Genomic DNA, 18489 nt, shown 5'->3' with positions numbered 1-18489 from the left:
TGGATCGGTCGGCTGACCGATCCAGTGGCAGATACCAACCTTCTGTTTGCATCTGGATCGGTCGGCTGACCGATCCAGTGGCACAGCACAGACTCTGATCGGTCTGTAGACCGATCAGAGTTCTGATTTCGCTCCTGGAACTCTGATTTCAGCACTTGTTCGTGCTAAAACATCACACAACAGTTATAGAATGCATGTAAAACGTTCTAATACCTATTAACTAGCATTCTAACATGATCTAGTGCAAAGCTTATTAATTCATAGCATTTAAAACCACTAGAACTGCATAAAAGTATCTTAAAACAAAAACTAAGTTCTTAATCTGCTAACTCCCTAAGGATCTTTTATTCCAGTTCCTGCCACACACATCTTGATCTGCATTGACCTCCAACCTCCACTGCTAGTCCATCTTTCCTTTACCTTTATCTGCAGTATAAGGAAAAATAGTATCTGTAAGCTTAAAGCTTAGTAAGAAACCATCTACCTCACAAAAACATGCAACGATGCAAATATGGTTTTAAATCATGCTGTTTGAAACATATGCTGGATATACTGAATAAACTAGCATGGCATGGCATATAAGCATACAATCATGGCATATCTAAACCTGAACATAAAAACATGTATAACAACTGCACATAAAGTTATCATGCATATTCATAGGGAAAAACTAAACTGGAGCATGATACTGAACTGCGCTAAAACTGATCTTCAACTATAATCACTGGATTAGATTAAGAGTTTGAAAGCTAATATCATAATAAGTGAAAATAGTAATCATGCTGTTTGGGCCCGGCAACTGTACTTGCTATGCGCGCGTCCCTAACTAGACCCGGGTTTGCAAGTCCCGAATTTAGTAGGGTTAACTAGGTTATCTAAACCTAGGGACGACTGTGGGAGTCCAACCCAATGGATATCTGATTCAGTACAGTGCCACTGAAAATAAAATACTGAATATAGCTAACTGTTTTAACTTGCTGTTTCTAGGTTATCTGAACCTAGAGCTAGGTTATCTAAACCTAGAGGCGACTATGGGAGCCCACCCATTGGACCGTAGTCCCATATAAGCTAAATAAACTGATTTTTTGTTTTAAACGCTTCTAATGCATTTAACTGAGCTATTAAAATGCCTAAGTTGCATTTTTTTACTGACCTAGTTACTTTGTCGAACACCTAGTGTGCCCCAACTCTCCTCTTTATTAGGGAGATCACCTTTAGGCACCCGACAACGTCTACAACCCCAAACTGAAGAGGGTAAACTTGTCTGGCCCATCTAAAGGTGCTCAACTAAATCCCTAAATCTTCGAGGAGGGTTAAAAACACCCTACATGTCGACAAAACCTGCATAAAACCAAACTAATGCACAGAAAATCCAAACGGAGCTATTATACTGCCGGTGAGGGGTTTCTTACCTCCTATTCGTAATTTCTTACGATTCTATTCGCTAGAATTCCGGTGGAGATGAACTTCTCGACGATCCGATCACGTCTTCGCGTTCCTCTCGCGGAGAAGAACCTCTTTCGTGTTGGAGTCATCGCCGGAAGATGAACCTATTGACCTTGGGCTAGGGCGCCGAGAGAAGGAGAGGGAGAGGTGTGGGCGGCGGTGAGGTTTTGGAGAAGAAAAGTGGTGTGAGGTGAGGAGGTGTCGAACCAAACTTCTCAAATAAACCAAACCCTCTTTAAGTTTTTAATTTATATTAAGTGGTTTAATGAACCCAACTCTAATATAAATATATTTGGTTCTCCTTTCTTTCAGCACGGCCCTGCTGGGTTCAACCGGTTACTAACATTATCCCTAAACCATAGATCTCGGGTTCGATTCCCGCCTAAGCTATTTTGCGGTTCTATTTATTTTTGCTGCTTCCGCTACTCGGAAAATTCCGGAAAAATATCTAAAAATTCCAGAAAAATCATAGAATAATTCTAAAATAGTTTTAAGAATTTTCGGGCGTTACATGACCTCACTGTTGCTCCTCTCCAGTTGCTTATCTAAACTTACTTGCCAAACATTGGTCCTCCAGAACCGTTTGGACTTTTCCACTTAGCATCGAATCAGCTCACTAGGAATCCTCTCGATCTTCAGTCCTCGAGACCTATCGAGCTATCCTGCCAAGTGTCGGGTTCTTGACCCACTTGGGCTTCTTGCCTGGCTTTTACGATCTGCTAAGACTTTTCCTGCCTAGCCGCGACTAGGACTTTCCTAGTTGAGCAAACATCCTGCACACTTAGTTAACTTATTAGATCATAACAAAACTTAACTTGAACCTTTGACAACATCAAAATTTAGGTTTGATTCAGGTGCATCCTACACCAACAATCTCTCACTTTTTGATATTTGGCAACCAAGGTTCATAGTTAAGTTAAAATATGAAAAGATAAATAAACAAGCATTTTAATTCTTCCTCTGAGTTTAATAACTCTCCTTGAATTTACTATCTCTCTCCCTTTAACACATATCAAAAATTAGGGGAAAAATAAACAAAACGTTTAAAGCAATCCAAGACTAAAGTTTAATTTTGAAACCAAAAATTTCTAAGCAAAAGATTTGAAAATTTTAAAGAAAATTATGCCAAAAGATTTAGTTTGAAAATTTTCAAAGAAAATTTAATGAATAAGGTTTTGCAAATGATAAGTTCTGAAAAACAAACTTTTGAGAATTTTATAGAAAAATATTTTAAAAGAAATGACATGAAAGGTTTAATTAAAAAATATAAGGTAAAGTAAAAAATAAATTTGAAAGATAAAATATTTTTTTTAAATATTAAGAAAAAATATTTTTAAAAATTTCTAAGAGAAATCTTTGAAGTAAGAATATAAGTTTAAAATAAAGTTTAGTTATACAGTGAAAGAATATTTTAAAAAATATTTATGAAATTTACTAAAAAAACTAAGTATTACACATTTCAAAGTCTTAAAAAAATTTAAGGCAAAATATAAAAATTTGGAAATAAAGTTTTGAAAATTTGCAATTAAATATTTTTAAAGAAATGTTTTGAAAATTTTCAAGTAAAAAAAATTTAAAGTCTTTGATAAAATGCTCCTCTTAAGTTGATATTTACCTAAAAGTCCAAGCATAGTTTTGAAAACTAAAAAAATATCCTTATTTTAAAATTTCCAACTTTCATACTTAGATTACTACCATAAGATAGCAGCTGTTGACTCAAGTTGGTCAATTTAAATGTTTGTCTTCAACTAATTTGTTACTAGTTAAATTAATCAAATTGATCAATATATATATTTAAAGCACATATTTATAGTGATGTACTAACATAAGCATCTGAAATCTTAGGTTAAGTCCTAAGCATTGCACATTGATACCTTATTTGTGTATTATGATTTGTCATCATAATACACAAATAAGGTGTCCTACTGTTCTTGTGAGATGTTGACTGCTAAAACTATAGGAATATACAATTCTAAGGTAAGTCCTAGGCTACTCTATAAAGATAAAATATTTTGAAAGTAATTTGAAAATAAATTTTTGAAAGGGCAATTTGAAGACTTGTTTTGAAAAACTAATAAGTAATATTTTTTTTAAAAAATATTGAAATAAAGAAAACTACTCTATAAAGCACTTTCCTAATTGTCATCTTAAGTTACTAAATTTAAATTCAGGTAAAGATTTGGTAAATACATCAGCTAGGTTAGATTTTGATTCAATATAGTTAAATTCTTTATTTCCTTTAGTGACATAATCCTTAAGTTCTATATTTCCTATGTGTTTTAAATTAATTTTTATTTAAGTTTTAATTAAGTTTTTAATTAATTTTAATTTAAGTTTTAATTAAGTTTTTAATTATTTTTTATTTAAGTTTTTAATTAAATTTGAATTAAGTTTTTAATTAGGTTTTTGATTAATTTTTTATTTAAGTTTTAAATTAAGTTTTTTTATTTAATTTTTATTTAAGCTTTAGTTGAGTTTTTAATTAATTTAGGTTTTCATTAAGTTTTTTAATTAATTAATATTTATTTAAACTTTAATTAAGTTTTTAATTAAGTTTTTAATAATTTTTTATTTAAGTTTTAATAATTTTTTATTTAAGTTTTCAATTAATTTTTATTTAAGTTTTTAATTAATTTTCATTTAAATTATTAAGAATTTTGAAAAAGGTGGTTCAACCCATGTTAGATTTAAACTTAGCTTTGGGTTAATCAAATAAGCTTCTTAAGGATAAGTTTTCAGTCAGTGGCAAGACATATGACCTTCTTCTATATCAACGGTGAACCACTTTCTAAATACTTTCCAAATAGTCCTACATAAAGAACTTAATAATATATTTTGATCTAACTAGCTCATGTTTGACTAGGGTAGCTTCGGCCAGATCCACTAGGTCTAGTGTACCAGGTAGAATACATAAAATTCAGCCTAGACATGCATTCGACACAGTTTCCTTAATGTACTATCATCTTAATCCATTTTGATGCTATATTATTAGGTTTCGATAAACATTTTTAACTAACTATTCTAAGCTAAGTAGAAAAGTAAACCTAATCCTAACATGAATGTTTAGTCAATCAAGTAGGTTGAACAATCTTTCTATTTACTCCCCCTAAGTCATAGCTGAGATATGGTCTATTTAATAACCCATGTTAGATTTACTCCCCCTAAGTCATAGCTTAGGGATCAAATATTGGTTTGGTTAAGCATTTTTTAGGAACCCATGATTGGGCTTGATTTCTAACATTTTGACCAATTAATGACAAATATAGTTTACTGGTTTTGTTTGGGGCATAACCGAGTCTAGATTTGTTGTACACGGCTCATTACAATCCAAGTACCATATTTAGACACTTGGATCCCAATTCAAATTTTTCCAATGTTTCTTTGAGTTGCACCACTTTACCTTTTAAGTTGGAATTTTCTTCCTCAAGTTTTGCAACTTGAGTTGAAGTTCCGACTTGAACTTGGCTAGTCGAGTGACTCGAACTAACTTTCTCCTTAAGGTGGTCAATTTTCTTAAGTAGTAAGTTATTTTGTTCCTCGAACTTTGTTAATTTTTAAACAAACATTTAACTACTTTAAGTAAATTTAACATGGAATAAAAAGTTACCATATCGGGACCTTCAGAAATAGATACAGATTCATAGCTTCTCTTAGACTTGGTGTTAGTCTCAGACTTGTACTCTTCTTCGGAATCAGAGTTTTCATTTCTTGCCATAAAAGCAAGATGGCTCTAGTGCTTCGGTTCTTCCGCATCGGATTCCTCGAAAGATGATTTGTTCCAAGTTGTTTGAAGAGCTTGTTGGAGGATCGGTGGCGGCTTGAAGGGGGGTTGGATAGCTAGGCCACCCCCAAATCAATTTCTTCTCTACAAGAAGGTTAGTACACAACGAAATATACTAAACAAAATAATGAAAGCAATCAAGGAAAAATACAAATGCTAACAAGCTCGATGTAACGTGGTTCGGAGATTGCTTGCTCCTACTCCATGACGTGTCCTTGAGGTGGACGAGCCCTTGATCCTTCGGTGGATCAGTCCCCGACAATCTCCGGCTAGAGCTTCTCTTTCTCGGTGGAGCAAACCTCTCACAAAGGTCTCTTCCTCTTTACAAGATGAAACTTAGGTTTAGGAGGAAGAGAGTGAACTTTGGAAGCTTTGGGCATAGACTAGAAGTTATTCAATGTGCATGAGTAACCTTCTTCATACCCCAAAGCTCCCCTTAAATAAGAGGAGAGAGTTGATCACTAATCAACTCAAACCCCGACACCAGTCGACTGGTCCATGTACCAGTCGACTGATGTAGCTGTTAGACACAGCCAACGGCTCTCTACATAGCCCATTTTCTGCCAACGGCTATGTACCAGTCCACTGGTCCCATGACCAATCGACTGGTCCCCATAGTCAACAAGCACAGAATCATTCTGTGCATTTTGTGAAATAGGATCAGTCAACTGATCCAATGACCAGTCGACTGGTCCCAGTACATTCTCACACACTCATCCTCGGAGTCACCTTCGAAGTCCTCTTCCTCGCCCTTCGTCCCTCAGATGCACCCGTGCCCGCGGCTCCTCTCCATGCCATCTTTCACGCTGCTTTGAAGTCCACTTCCTTCGGCTCCACTCCATTGCTCCTCGTCCGGCGGTCCCTCAGATGTCTTCCACACCATCCTTCACCGACTCAATAATCTAAGCCCTTGGATGAGCTTTCCCACATTTGGCCGCACCAAGTTCTCATGTGTTTCACCAAGTCCTACAAGACTCAAACACATATCAAATACATATGAAAGTCTAACTTAAACTCTTTGACACACACATCAAAACACTACAAGAAAAACCCTCATAGACATCGGTGGAACAACAACGGTTTTAAGCAAAACCGATGTCTTTGAGTATTTTACACCGGATTTTCCAAAAATCGGTGTCTATGAGCGCAGATTTTCGCTCATAGACATCGGTTTTTTAGCTGATGTCTATGAGCGCCTTTTTTTTTGTTAATAGACACTGGTTTTAACAGCGGTTTTTAAAACCCGGTGTTAATGAATAAAAAAAAATAATTTAATTTTTCCACCAGCCAAAATTTACAACACTTCACAAAGTTATCTCCAAACCTAAACCAATATCGTGCCCCTTCTCTCAACCTAAACCTAAACCTAAACCTCTGACCATCTCTCTCAGGCTCATCTCCCTCTTCCCCTTCCTGGATCGACGCCCCTTCCTTCTTCCCCTTCCTGGATCGACGCCCCTTCCTCTCCCGAGCAGGATCAAAACCACCTTCTTCGGTCCTAAGCAAAATCGCAGCATAAATCGTTCCGTTCTGCCTCCTCGTCCGATCCTCTCTTCCTCCTCCTTCCTCTCTTCGCTCTTCCCGGCTAAGGTAGGGGCTGACGAGATCCGAACAGCGAGAGGACACCCACGACCACCATGGCACGGTTGGTCGACAACGTGAGGGAATCCGAAGGAAGAGAGAACAGCACCGAGATCCAGGAGCTCGCTTGCTTTGCCGTCAACGAGCACAACAAGAAACAGGTCTTGCGCTCCTCCTAATTACTGTTTTTTTTCTCTCCCAAAATTGGGAATGTTACTCCGTATATATCCTTGTGCACTTGTGTTGTTGATCTTTCATAACATATTTGCCTGCTGGTGCATGGTATAACTGTGATATTATATGCACCTCATGTGCATTAGAGTTAATATATAAACCTAAAGTACCTAATGTGGGATTAAACTCCATTACATGACTCAAAATACTCTAATAACTTGAATACTCTTAACTGCTACAAAGCACAGTGGGAAATTCTTAGGTCCGTGCTTTGTGAGAATTATATTGTGATAGAGCTTGCAATTGGAAATCATCAGTCTTTTTCTTCATTCATATTTGCAAATAGCATCTTAAAATCTTCTGTTAAATACTTATTCCAGGTTTTTATGAATGTGTTTGCAGTATGTTCTGTAATCTTTTTGAAAACTATTGGTAATATTTTGGCATAGCTGGTATTGATTTTCTATATACCTCCTTTCCTTTAAAAGCATTAGTTCTTCTTACTATTTCTGAACTTGACTTCTCAATCTTGGGTTACCAAATTTCTCAATAACCTGATTTATAGGTCTTAGCTAGAGGCATAGAGTGCGACATTGCATTACTTGCAGTTGAGAGTGAAGAATTCTGGAAAGGTGCTGAACCACTTCGTTTTGGTCAATTGCCATGCCTTCAGGTTGTTGTTCATGAATTGCAAAAATGTTGCTCTTCCTTCATGTAAGCAACTTTTTCATAAGTAATTTGTGTTTCTTTTGATGCATCATTGAACTGGGTATTAGCCCTTCTCCAGTTGTTCATTGAATTGGCTTAATTATTTTTTAATTCCTATAAGCATTTTGCTTCAATGATACAACATATGATTGTTTTTTTTAATCCCTGACTTGCAGGATAATGAAGAGCTGGAAAATTGTAAATAACTGGCCTACACTTCTATATCTGTAATTTTGATGAATTAAGTGTATCAAAAATGCCATAATTAGCCTTTTTGTTCATCAAAGCAAACTCCAGTTACCAAGTTTGATAGATTGCTTGTGGTTCTTGTCACATAGTGGTTAGGTATTTATCCAATGTGAAGAAAGTGAGGAAATTTTATGTTCCATTTTGAATCACTGGTAGGTGATGGGCTATTATAATATAATCTTTAATGTTCTTTCATAAGGCAACGTACTCCATGTTTCTCCAAGTGAATTTATGCTTTGCCACTTGCAGCATGTTTTCTTTTGAAACAATAAAGATATTGATTATCCACACTTGAATTTTATCAGTGGTAATATGTACTTTTGGTATGCCAAGTCTGTATTTGTTGTCAAATCTTTATGTGATGAAGTGTGATCAAGTAGAAGTTCAGTTGTTGCAACAGTTAACATTTTCTAAGGCTCTCTTTTCTATAGGGTTATTTAATCTAGTTGTTTTTGCATAATTCATCAAACTAACAAGTTATATGATACACAAGATTCAGTAACTGTTGTAGGATATCCACTTGGTGGAGATACAATCTCTGTGACAAAGGGTGTGGTATCACGAATTGAGGTTTGATTTCATGAAATTGTGATCATAAGCTTTTAGAATTTTTTTGGTGAATTTTATATTCTTGCTGAGATTGTTTTATAGATGATAAATTGCTGACTTAAGTGTTATCAATTTTAAGTTGGTTGAAAATTTTAGAACATGGTGTCCAAATGAGTTTTTTAATATTAATCACTTTTTTTTTTGCTTCTGTTTCAGGTTAGTATGCTCATGGATCCTCTGATCTGCTTGGTATTCAGATTGATGCTGCAATAAACCCTGGTTGGTAACTCAACCTAGTTTCCTTGCTAGAAAGATAGCATTTTATTTTTTAGATAGTTGGATGTTATTGCACCACTTTCTCTGGCAAGGTACAGATATATTCTTGTAAAAGAATATTAATGTTGTCAAAGAAACGTACTTGTTTTGCAGGAAACAGTGGTGGTCCTGCCTTCAATGATCGTGGTGAGTGTATTGGTGTGGCATTCCAGGTATTCCTTCTGCTAAATCTGCCTTTTATTTTCCCTACTTTATCTATTCCAAACTTTTCAAAAATCTTTTATAGATTAACTTTGTCCCAGAATAATGTTTAATGGAAATGCATCTGAGTACTGCTTTTGCACCTAAATTAGCATTCTACCTTCTTTCATATCTCACTAGATATTTCATTTAGGTTTTTAGATCCGAAGACACTGAAAATATTGGATATGTTATTCCAACCACTGTGGTTTCTCATTTTCTTGATGATTATGAAAGAAATGGGAAGTATACTAGTAAACTGACATCTGAAAGATTCTATTTTGATAGATCTAGTTCAGAATGATTGTTAGATATAATTATCTAATGTTTTCCACTAGTTTGATTGGAGTTCCTAGCTAATTGATATAGAGAATGCAATACCTCTGATACCTATGGCTATTCTGATTAAGCTGTAAGTATGCTAGTTAGACTACCTGGGTCCACTTCGCGTGATTATGACTTGTGTCTTCATAAAGATTTAAATTTATACCTTTGTCAGTTTGGTTGTTGAATTAATTCTTTGTATGTTATTTAAGGTAATATAGGTTTTTATTTTTTTTTTGCTTCTCACATCATATTGGAGTTATTCACTTTAATAAATGCATATATAGATTAGGGGTGCAAATGAATCAAATCAAGCCGAATAATATGAAAATATTGATATTTGAGTTCAAACTCAAAAAATATATATGATATTCGAAGCTTGAAAATACAAATAATTTTATCTCGAGCTCAATTCAAAATAAAATTCGAGCTCGAGTTTGATTTGAATTGATCGAACCTTGATTTGAGCATATTCGAACTATAATTTGAAATGACTTAAATTCGAATTTTGTTCCAATTATTCAAATCTTAATTTGAATATATTTAAGTTAAAATAATGTTAAAATAATTAGAATTCAATTCGAGTTCGGCTCGCGAGCAGCTCGTGAACAATCTAACAAAATATTATGGGTTCAAATTTGGACTGAAAAAATTATTGAACATGTTCGAGTTCTGCTCGAATTCAATAATTTCGAATACAAATCAAATATTTTTTGAGCTAGCTTGAAAAACTCGCGAATTGGCTTGATTCGTTTGCACCTCTGGTATTGATGTGCGTGTGTGTATCATATTTTTTTATAAATGACAGTTAGATTTTTTTATTTTTTTTTTGGCAAAATTAGGATTTCCTTCTCTTGGGGTATTACTTCAGAAATTGGAGAATCCAGCATTGCGGGCATGCTTAAAAGTACCTTCTAATGAGGTATTTATGTTGATTTTCTAGAAGTCTAGGTTCTTAATTTTTTTTTCCATGTTCTGTAATATATTAAGATCTGATATTAAATAGTTTTGGTATATTTTCTACTTTAAACTGAGAGTATCTTGCTTGTAAAATCAAACAATTTGATATACTTGTGTGAAAGATCAGTAAACATGATTCTTTTGGCCTTCGGATGTGTCAAAAGAGTGTTCATGTAATGTCCCTTATGATATTATTATCCTGCTAATGATAATTTGATTCCCACATGTTGAATTTATCGGGTTCGGTTGTTATTTCAAAGCCTCATAGTTAAACACTATCCTATTGCTTAAAAAAAAATTATATTTGATTACACTTGTTCTTTTGGTCCATTTAATTCCTTTATACATCATCAGTATATCAGAATAGTATTTTCTAAAAGCACATTATGCCAATTATTCATATCTACATCATAATAATATTTTAAAAAAACACATTACATTAATATCTATTTTCATAAATGAGCCATAGTTAGAAGTTAGAACAATAAGTGATTCAGCTAGAGTCTAGAATAGGTAAATCCTATTTCATTTCTTATAATGTCATATGGTTCCCATTGTCTTTCTCAACCAGTATCTTATAAGCGTGTAAATAAAATTGACTAAACCTGAGTGTCTAAGCGTGCAACTAATGTACATATTTCATCAGGAGCCTTCTCTACATACAGCTATGATGCTTGAACAAGCATCCTACTATTATTTGTTTTCCATCCCACCAATGTTACACAAGTATGGTTTTCATCTTGTTTTGTCTGGAAATCATTACTACATTTCTGATCAGGTACTCGATTGCATGTCAAATTCATCTTCATATTGAAACTTGTCTCAGATATTTAAAGTATGTTCAAAGTTTTATGTGCTAATTGTAAAACATTCATTCTGTAAAATGTAGAGACAACATGCGATTCGAGCTTACAGGAATGCACTCTTCGTTTACAGAGAAAATGGTTGGAGTTATATATCTGATCATGTTCACTACAATGTTGGAAGGTTCTCTATGCTTTGTTTGTATATTTGTGCATTTATCTTTGATGCTTTTGACCTTATCTCCTTCCATTTACTTACGTGGTATTCTTTTATTGGAGTTCTTGATTTGGCTATCAAGCATATGCTGGAGGTTTTGGCTTGCAGTCATCTGTCCCTAGCCACACAAAATGTATTCCTTAATGAATTTTCCCATGTTGTCCAGGTACTTCTATAGATTCTTCCTCATGATATTTTTGTTTAGTAGTTCGTAAATCTTAAAATCTTGCTATACCTTGATTCATCATAGCATGGGAATGAAATTTGAGGTTTACAATCTTCAACTACCTGTTATCAATATGGCCTCACTCTACAGCATGTATAATTCTTCTGTTTTTGTTCTTTGCTGTAGTTAAGTAGACCAAATGATACTTTTGTTTGACAGATTAGAACAGTGGATGTTTTAACTCAAAAAACTAGGCATTTGAAGGTGAAAAGCGGTGAGATTAGGGAAATGAAAGGCGCAAGAAGAATGGAGCAGGATAGCAAGTTGAACATATTCTGATTCTCATAATTTAATGTAGCCTCAGCTTGATTTTTGACTCACGATGTTCTACCTTGATGTGTTGTTAAAAGAATGTTTTACCTTGATTTTGATATCTATTAGCTTTTGATGTAAAAAGAATGTGTGTGTATTTTATGGATACTGTTGTAAGAAGAATATTTATGTAATTTGTGAATATTTGTGTATTTTATGGATCCTATTGAATGAAGAATATTTGTGTATTTTTTTTGTTACTGCGGGTTTTTCACTATTTCGGAAATCAAATTTGTGTTGTTAAAAAATACTGATATTACATCGATTTTCCACCGCTACAAAACCGGTGTCATTAACTAATATTACATCGGTCGTATACCGTTGCCAAAACTTGTGTTATTAACATATAATATTACATCGGTTTTACACCGTTGATGAAATGATGTCGTTAAGTGATACTACACCAGTTAATAACCGATTCGAACACCGGTGTCGTTAAGTGATACTACATCGGTTTTAACCCGATGTCTAAAATGGCAGACCTTTTACATCGCCTTCATAGACATCGGTCGAAAATGTAATAGACACCGGTGGAAAACCGATGTCTATGAGGGTTTTTGTTGTAGTGAAACCTAGGTCGATTGCACCAATAGAGCTTTCTTCCTTCTTGTCAACTTTGGATTTTTCTTCTTTCGGATTGGGCATTTGTGTTTGAAATGCCCCTTCTTGTTGCATCCGTAACAAATTATTTTTGATTTATTTTAAGTCTGGTTGTTCAGTACCTTCTTGGTTCTCCTCTTGAACTTCTTCTTTGTCAGCAGTCTTCGAACCATGTTGATTAGTTCTTAATTATTTGTTGAGTCCGAGTCTGACTCACTTTCTGATTCATTCTTTGTTCTTGATTTGGTCTCCTTGCTTGGTCTTGCATACAGGGTAATTCCTTTCTCGACTTGACTTAAGTTAGATTCCTCATGTATTCTAATTTACAAAATAATTTGTTAATTAGAAATAATTTGTTTAACTTAAGAATTGAAAGATCCTTAGAAACTTTGTAAGCATCTACTATCGATGCCTACAAATCGTTCCAAGGGAAGATGTTTAGCGTGTATCTTATTATGTTGCAGTTCTCCAGCTGTTGTCCAATTAGATGGAGGCTGTTGAGGATATCTTTGAATTATGTGTGCAATTGGGTGGTTGTTTCTCCGGGAAGCATTTTAATATTAAATAAATTATTTAATAAGAGATCTCTCTTATTTATCTTTGATTCGTTGGTACCCTCGTGTAGCTTTACCAAGTGATCCCATAGTTCCTTGGCATTCTCGTAGGGCCCAACTCAGTTCAGTTCTTCCATAGTCAACCCACACTGGACGGTGTTAATCACCTTGTAATGTAGTTCTGACTTCTTAATCATCAGAGGAGTCTGGTTTCTAGTTCTAAGATCTTTTTTCTTTCATTGGAAGCGTGTATCCTTTTAGTATCAGGTGATTACTTGGTTCGGAGCCTATGTCGACTCCTACTCCAAGACCCACGATTCTTGATCGCACTGTTGGGCAATTCACTATAATTATTTTTCTTGAAACTTTCGAAAAGAAACAATTCATTCAAATGAAAAGATAGTAACACACTACTATCTTTTATAAAGTAAAACAATGCAAGCTTAACAAAAGATTATACTGACAATAGATAGAAGATGAAGCTCTGTTGGTACTTCTTGATGGAGAAACTTGCTTGTGAAGATGAGGCGCAGAGTAAGAGAACAAATAGCAGTTTTGCATAGAGATAAATTGAAAATCAATGCATTGCCTCAGACCTCGAGCTCCCCTTATATAGACCTTGTTTGGTCAACTGAAAAACTATTAGGTTGATTGATCCTCTCTGCCGATTGATCCTACTATTGGTTGACTGAATCCCTTGCTTTCCTTCTTCGACGAGATCTAATCTCTGTGCATTTATGAGAATTTATGGTTTGGTCCACTAATCACCTTGATTGGTCGACCAATATGTGCAATTTCCCTATTCCCCGAGATTCACTATTAATTCTCTGATGGTTCGGTCGACCGATCCCTGGGTTCGGTTGACCGATCGACCTGACTTCCATATTTGCTTTGGCTCAATATGATCTATGCCATGTCATCTAGGTTCGATCAACTGATTTACTGGTTCGGTCTACCGATTAGGCTCTTTACTAAACTCTGCTTCGAACTGATCTCTGGTATGAATCAACCTGGTTTGATTGATCAATCCTGGTGTTTAGTCGACCGATAACTTCAGTTCCTACAAAATAGAATTAAAATAAATACTCCTGCAAAATAAAGTTAGCACAGGATAATATATGATGCATGAGTAGTAGTATGAATGAGTAGTAATTGACAACAAAACTGCATTAATCTCAATTTGAAAACCTTTTCAGTTTTTTAGTTGGATTAGCGACCTAAGGTTGTTCCTTTCTAGAACACGACCTCATAGTTGCTCCTCTCTAGTTGCTTACCTCAACCTACCTGTCAAACATTGGTCCTTTAGACCCGTTTGGACTTTCTCGCTTAGCATCAGATCGGCTCACGACGACTTCCTCACGATCTTCAGTTCTCCAGACCTATTGAGCTTTCATGTCAAGTGTCGGGTCCTCGTGACCCACTTAGGCTTCCTATATAGCTTCCATGATTTCTAAGACTTTTCCTGCCTAGCCGCAACTAGGACTTTTCCGGTTGAGTAAACATCCTACACACTTAGTTAACTTGTTAGATCATAAAAAAACTTAACCTGAACAACTGGCAACATCAAAACTCAGGTTTGATTCTAGTGTAGTCTGCACCAATAATTATAACCGTCAGATTATTACTATCTATAGCTGTTAGCTCAAACTGGTCAATATGCCAATTAGACATTTTCAATGCCTTTCTTCATGGTTATCTTGAGGAAATTGTGTATATGGAGAAGCCGCTTAGGTTTATTCATCCATAACTTTCAACACATGTTTGTTAGTTGAAGAAATCATTATATGATCTTCAACAAGCTCCTCGTGCGTAGTTTCATTGTCTCTCTACCTGACTACACACTCAAGGGTTCTCTAGCTCAAAAATTGACTCCTCTTTATTTTATAAGTTCAATGTCGGCTCTATACTTTTTCTCCTTATTTATGTGGATGATATTCTTTTAACTGGTAATGATCAAGAATGCATCACTTCTCTACTTCATCTTCTTAATCAAGAATTTTTATAAGATATCTTGGTACAACCCATTTCTTTCTTGGTATTGAACTTTTCTCAAATCCTGATGGTTTTCTCCTTTTTCAAAAGCAAATACATTACTAGAATTCTTCAACGGACTAAGATGGATGGTACACGTCCTATCTCAACACCGATTGTTGTAGGCAACTTTTTTGCACTTTCATCATCTCTTGCTTTGACCAATCTTCAAATATATCAAAGTATTATTGGAGTCTTACAATATGTCACTATCACACATTGTGATATATCTTTTGCTGTCAATCAAACATATCAATATATGCACTCTCCCACTAAACAAGATTGGGAAGGAGTTAAGAGGACACTTCGCTATCTCAAAGTCACTATTTTTCATTGTCTCTTTTTATATCGACATTCCTCACGGGAGTTAAATGCATTTAGTGATGCAGATTGGGCCGATTGTCCTGAAAATATACGTTCTACTAGAGGATATGCAATATTTCTTGGATGAGATCTTATCTCATAACATTCTAAAAAGCAACCTACTATATTTCGATTCAGTACCGAAGGTGAATATAAAGTTGTTGCTAATGTAACTTTTGAAATTATTTGACTCCAATCCCTTCTCTTAGAATTACATATTTCTATTGATATTGTACCTAAGATATGATAAAATAATATTGGAGTAGCATATCTTATTACAAATCTAATTTTTCATACTCACACAAAACATGTGGAGATAGATTTTCACTTTGTATAGGAACATATAGTGGCTAAATAACTGTCAGTCTCATACATCTCTATAGAGGATCAAATTACTGACATCTTCATTAAACTATTATCCCGACAACGGATTCATAGATTGACAACCAAACTCAACGTGTTACATATCCCGTTGAATTTGTCGGAGGTAATGACAATAAGGATAGCAGTTCAGAATAATAATAAGAAAATTTATCATATTCGGGATATGATCAAAAATTAATTTCAATTATTAATTACTTACTATATTTGAATTATAATTATAATCATATTTATCATTATTTCTATATTTATTATTACCATATTCATCGTAATATATTACCATATATATTTTCATATATTATTTCATTATCTGTACAAATAAGTTGGTTAGTATAGTATTAATAAGAAAGTAATTGTTTTGTTTTCTGTGTTTGCGTATTATATTTAACACCCTGTTCTTGAAGTAATATTATTCATTTAATTACTTCTTTTGCAGTTTTTTTTCTCGACACAGAGAGATCAGAATGAATGGATGGAAGACGGTATGCATCTCACTCCGGGGCGGCGGCAGTGGCAGCGGCGATGCGGAGATTGACCCAAGTGGTAAAGGCGTCGAGAGTCTTCACGTCGGATCGGTAGTGCTTCTGCGTGAACTCGAGCAGGGTCGGCCAGGTGAAGTCCGGGTATGCTCGTGGGTGCTCCACGTCCACCAGTTCTGCCGGGGGCCGCACCACCCGGTCGTTGGCTGGGCAGAGGAAGAAAGCCAAGGATTTTCTCGGCGTCTCGCTGTTCACCACCGCCCTGTGTAAGCAGCTCTTGCACCGCCCGTTCGACAGAGCCTGCGTTATTAAATAACCGGCGGGAGTCGGAATTGGAGCTAAGTAGTAGCTAACACAGATAATCATAAACTAGTTATTACCATGAAGGTGTCGCCGATGTTGACGACTAATGCGTTCGGGGACGGGCGGATGGTGCGCCAGCGGTCGTCGGTGAAGACTTGAAGGCCCTGGACGTTGTCCTGGTGGAGGATGGTGAGGGAGGTGGGGTCGCTGTGGGGGCCGGTGCCTAGCGTGAGCTCTGGCTTCTGGCACGGCGGGTAGTAATTCAGCCGCATTATCGAATCGTTTCCCTCGAAGAAGTCGCGGAAGCGCCGCCGCCCAACCCCCAGGCTCATCCCCAGCACCTCCATTATCTCCAGCGACAGCCCGTTCATGGCCTCGCAGTACCTCTGGTACACCTCCCTGTGCATGTCGTCATTAATTAATTAGTAATGATTAGATTTTTTAAATTTTTTGAAGGAAAAAAATCCTTTTTAATCTGTTGATTAAATTAATTAAAATTACCCCAAGTGACGGAATTCTTCGCCCAAAGTGGCGGCGAAGTAGTTCTTCACGACGCCGTCGCCGGCGGGGGAGAAGCGGAAAGAGAGAGTTTCCTTCCAGGGGAGTTTGCTGGCGAAGCGGCCGGTGAAGCTGCTGGCGTAGCCGCAGCTCTCGCCGGGGCGCCGCTGCGCCCTCTGTTTCTCCGTCAGCGGCATCCCGAAGAAGGCCTCCACACAGCGGTGCGCCTCCTCCAGAAGCGCGGCGTCGATCCCGTGATTGACAACCTGGAAGAACCCATGCCGCTCGCACGCCGCGGCCACCGACCGCGCCACCGCCGCCAAATCGCCGGAGAGAAGACCGGCGAGGTCGATGAAGGGCACCACCAGCTCCTCCTGAGCCTCCGGCGTCTGCTTCTCCTCCTCCGGCCACACGAACTGCCAAGGAACGTCGACCCTCCGGCTGAGAACGGATGCGTCGAACCTGGGCGTCTCCGCCTCGGCTTTCGGCGGGGAAAAAGTGCACAATACCATGATTTATAGAAAATCTGGCTGCTACAAACACAACCACTCTTCTCGATCTAGAATGAAAGGAAAGATGAGAGAAGAAGAATTGTTCAAGCGTCAAATGATAGCGCGGAGGAATAGGTAGTAAGAAGAGCGATCTCAACGAGAAGACTTCAATGTGATTATGATGTGGCCTTTTACTAGTCCCCTAGGCTCTTTATATAGGGGAAAGAGAGAGACCGTGTCTCATCCTCCACCTTCCAATGATGAATGATACCATCACAGTGTGATCTTATCAGTAGATCCTGACGCTGCCGCCACATCTGATCTCATGCACCAAAACAACATGTACAACGGCATAATTATTACTCTACTCATCATAAATGCATTTTCAAGTGCATAATAATGCATGGGTTTGGAAGAAGCAGACATAACAAGGTACAAGTGCAGTCCCTTCTATCTTAATGCTCATAAATTTTGAGCGTTACGGATTCTATGTGCGTGCAAATTAGTATGCCCTTTTTTTGTTCTGCTGTGGTAGACAATTATTAATTTGATCTCATGTGGCAGGGCAGATCAAATCAGATCAGGGCTGATTTGGGGTTATATAGGATTGGCAAGATACGATTTGTTTTGCCTTGTGTAAGAGGGTGATACGGAAAGGTTAAAACCTGGACTGGACCTGTTGCTCATCTTAAACTTGGACCCAGAGCCGGCCCGCAGGCTCCTGCCTAGGGTCTAAAATAGCAAGGGTTTATTTTAAAATTATATATATATATATATATATATATATATATATATATACATGTATTTTTATCTAAAATTAAGCACATTTTTTTTCGCATTTCCTCACCGAAGGATCGAAACCCTCCCTCGCCGCTTTTCCTCCCGCACCACAATGACTATGAGCCCTCTCTCAAAGGTGTCCTCCATCGACGAGACGAGCACT

General features: G+C 36.6%; 1 protein-coding gene and 1 long non-coding RNA gene across 2 annotated transcripts; one reads left to right on the top strand and one right to left on the bottom strand.

Moving 5' to 3' along the window:
- The first annotated feature begins 8708 nt into the window (after positions 1 to 8708).
- LOC121973225 lies at positions 8709 to 10264 on the top strand. Its single transcript, XR_006109429.1, has 4 exons — positions 8709 to 8767; positions 8918 to 8976; positions 9167 to 9258; positions 10171 to 10264. It is a non-coding gene; the product is annotated as an uncharacterized LOC121973225 (long non-coding RNA).
- Positions 10265 to 16226: 5962 nt separating this feature from the next.
- Positions 16227 to 17733, bottom strand: LOC121973224 (gibberellin 20 oxidase 1-D-like). Its single transcript, XM_042524783.1, has 3 exons — positions 17059 to 17733; positions 16635 to 16956; positions 16227 to 16554 (listed from the first exon to the last, which is right to left on the bottom strand). The coding sequence occupies exons 1-3, from the start codon at positions 17565 to 17567 to the stop codon at positions 16267 to 16269; spliced, it is 1119 nt and encodes a 372-aa protein (XP_042380717.1). The 5' UTR covers positions 17568 to 17733; the 3' UTR covers positions 16227 to 16266.
- Between the last annotated feature and the right edge of the window lie 756 nt (positions 17734 to 18489).

The sequence above is a fragment of the Zingiber officinale genome, chromosome 4A (assembly GCF_018446385.1).
Source record: "Zingiber officinale cultivar Zhangliang chromosome 4A, Zo_v1.1, whole genome shotgun sequence".
In the NCBI taxonomy this organism is placed as follows: Eukaryota; Viridiplantae; Streptophyta; class Magnoliopsida; order Zingiberales; family Zingiberaceae; genus Zingiber; species Zingiber officinale.
Note: the sequence above shows the minus strand (reverse complement) of the source record. Positions and strands in the feature narration are given on the sequence as shown.

Bases quoted from the DNA above. Each gene is read 5' to 3' on its own strand.
- LOC121973224 (XM_042524783.1), bottom strand. From the start codon at position 17,567: ATGGTATTGTGCACTTTTTCCCCGCCGAAAGCCGAGGCGGAGACGCCC. The intron at 16,957-17,058 runs GTAATTTTAATT...CGACATGCACAG, and splicing joins GAAGAATTCCGTCACTTGGG to GGAGGTGTACCAGAGGTACT. The intron at 16,555-16,634 runs GTAATAACTAGT...TTAATAACGCAG, and splicing joins ACATCGGCGACACCTTCATG to GCTCTGTCGAACGGGCGGTG.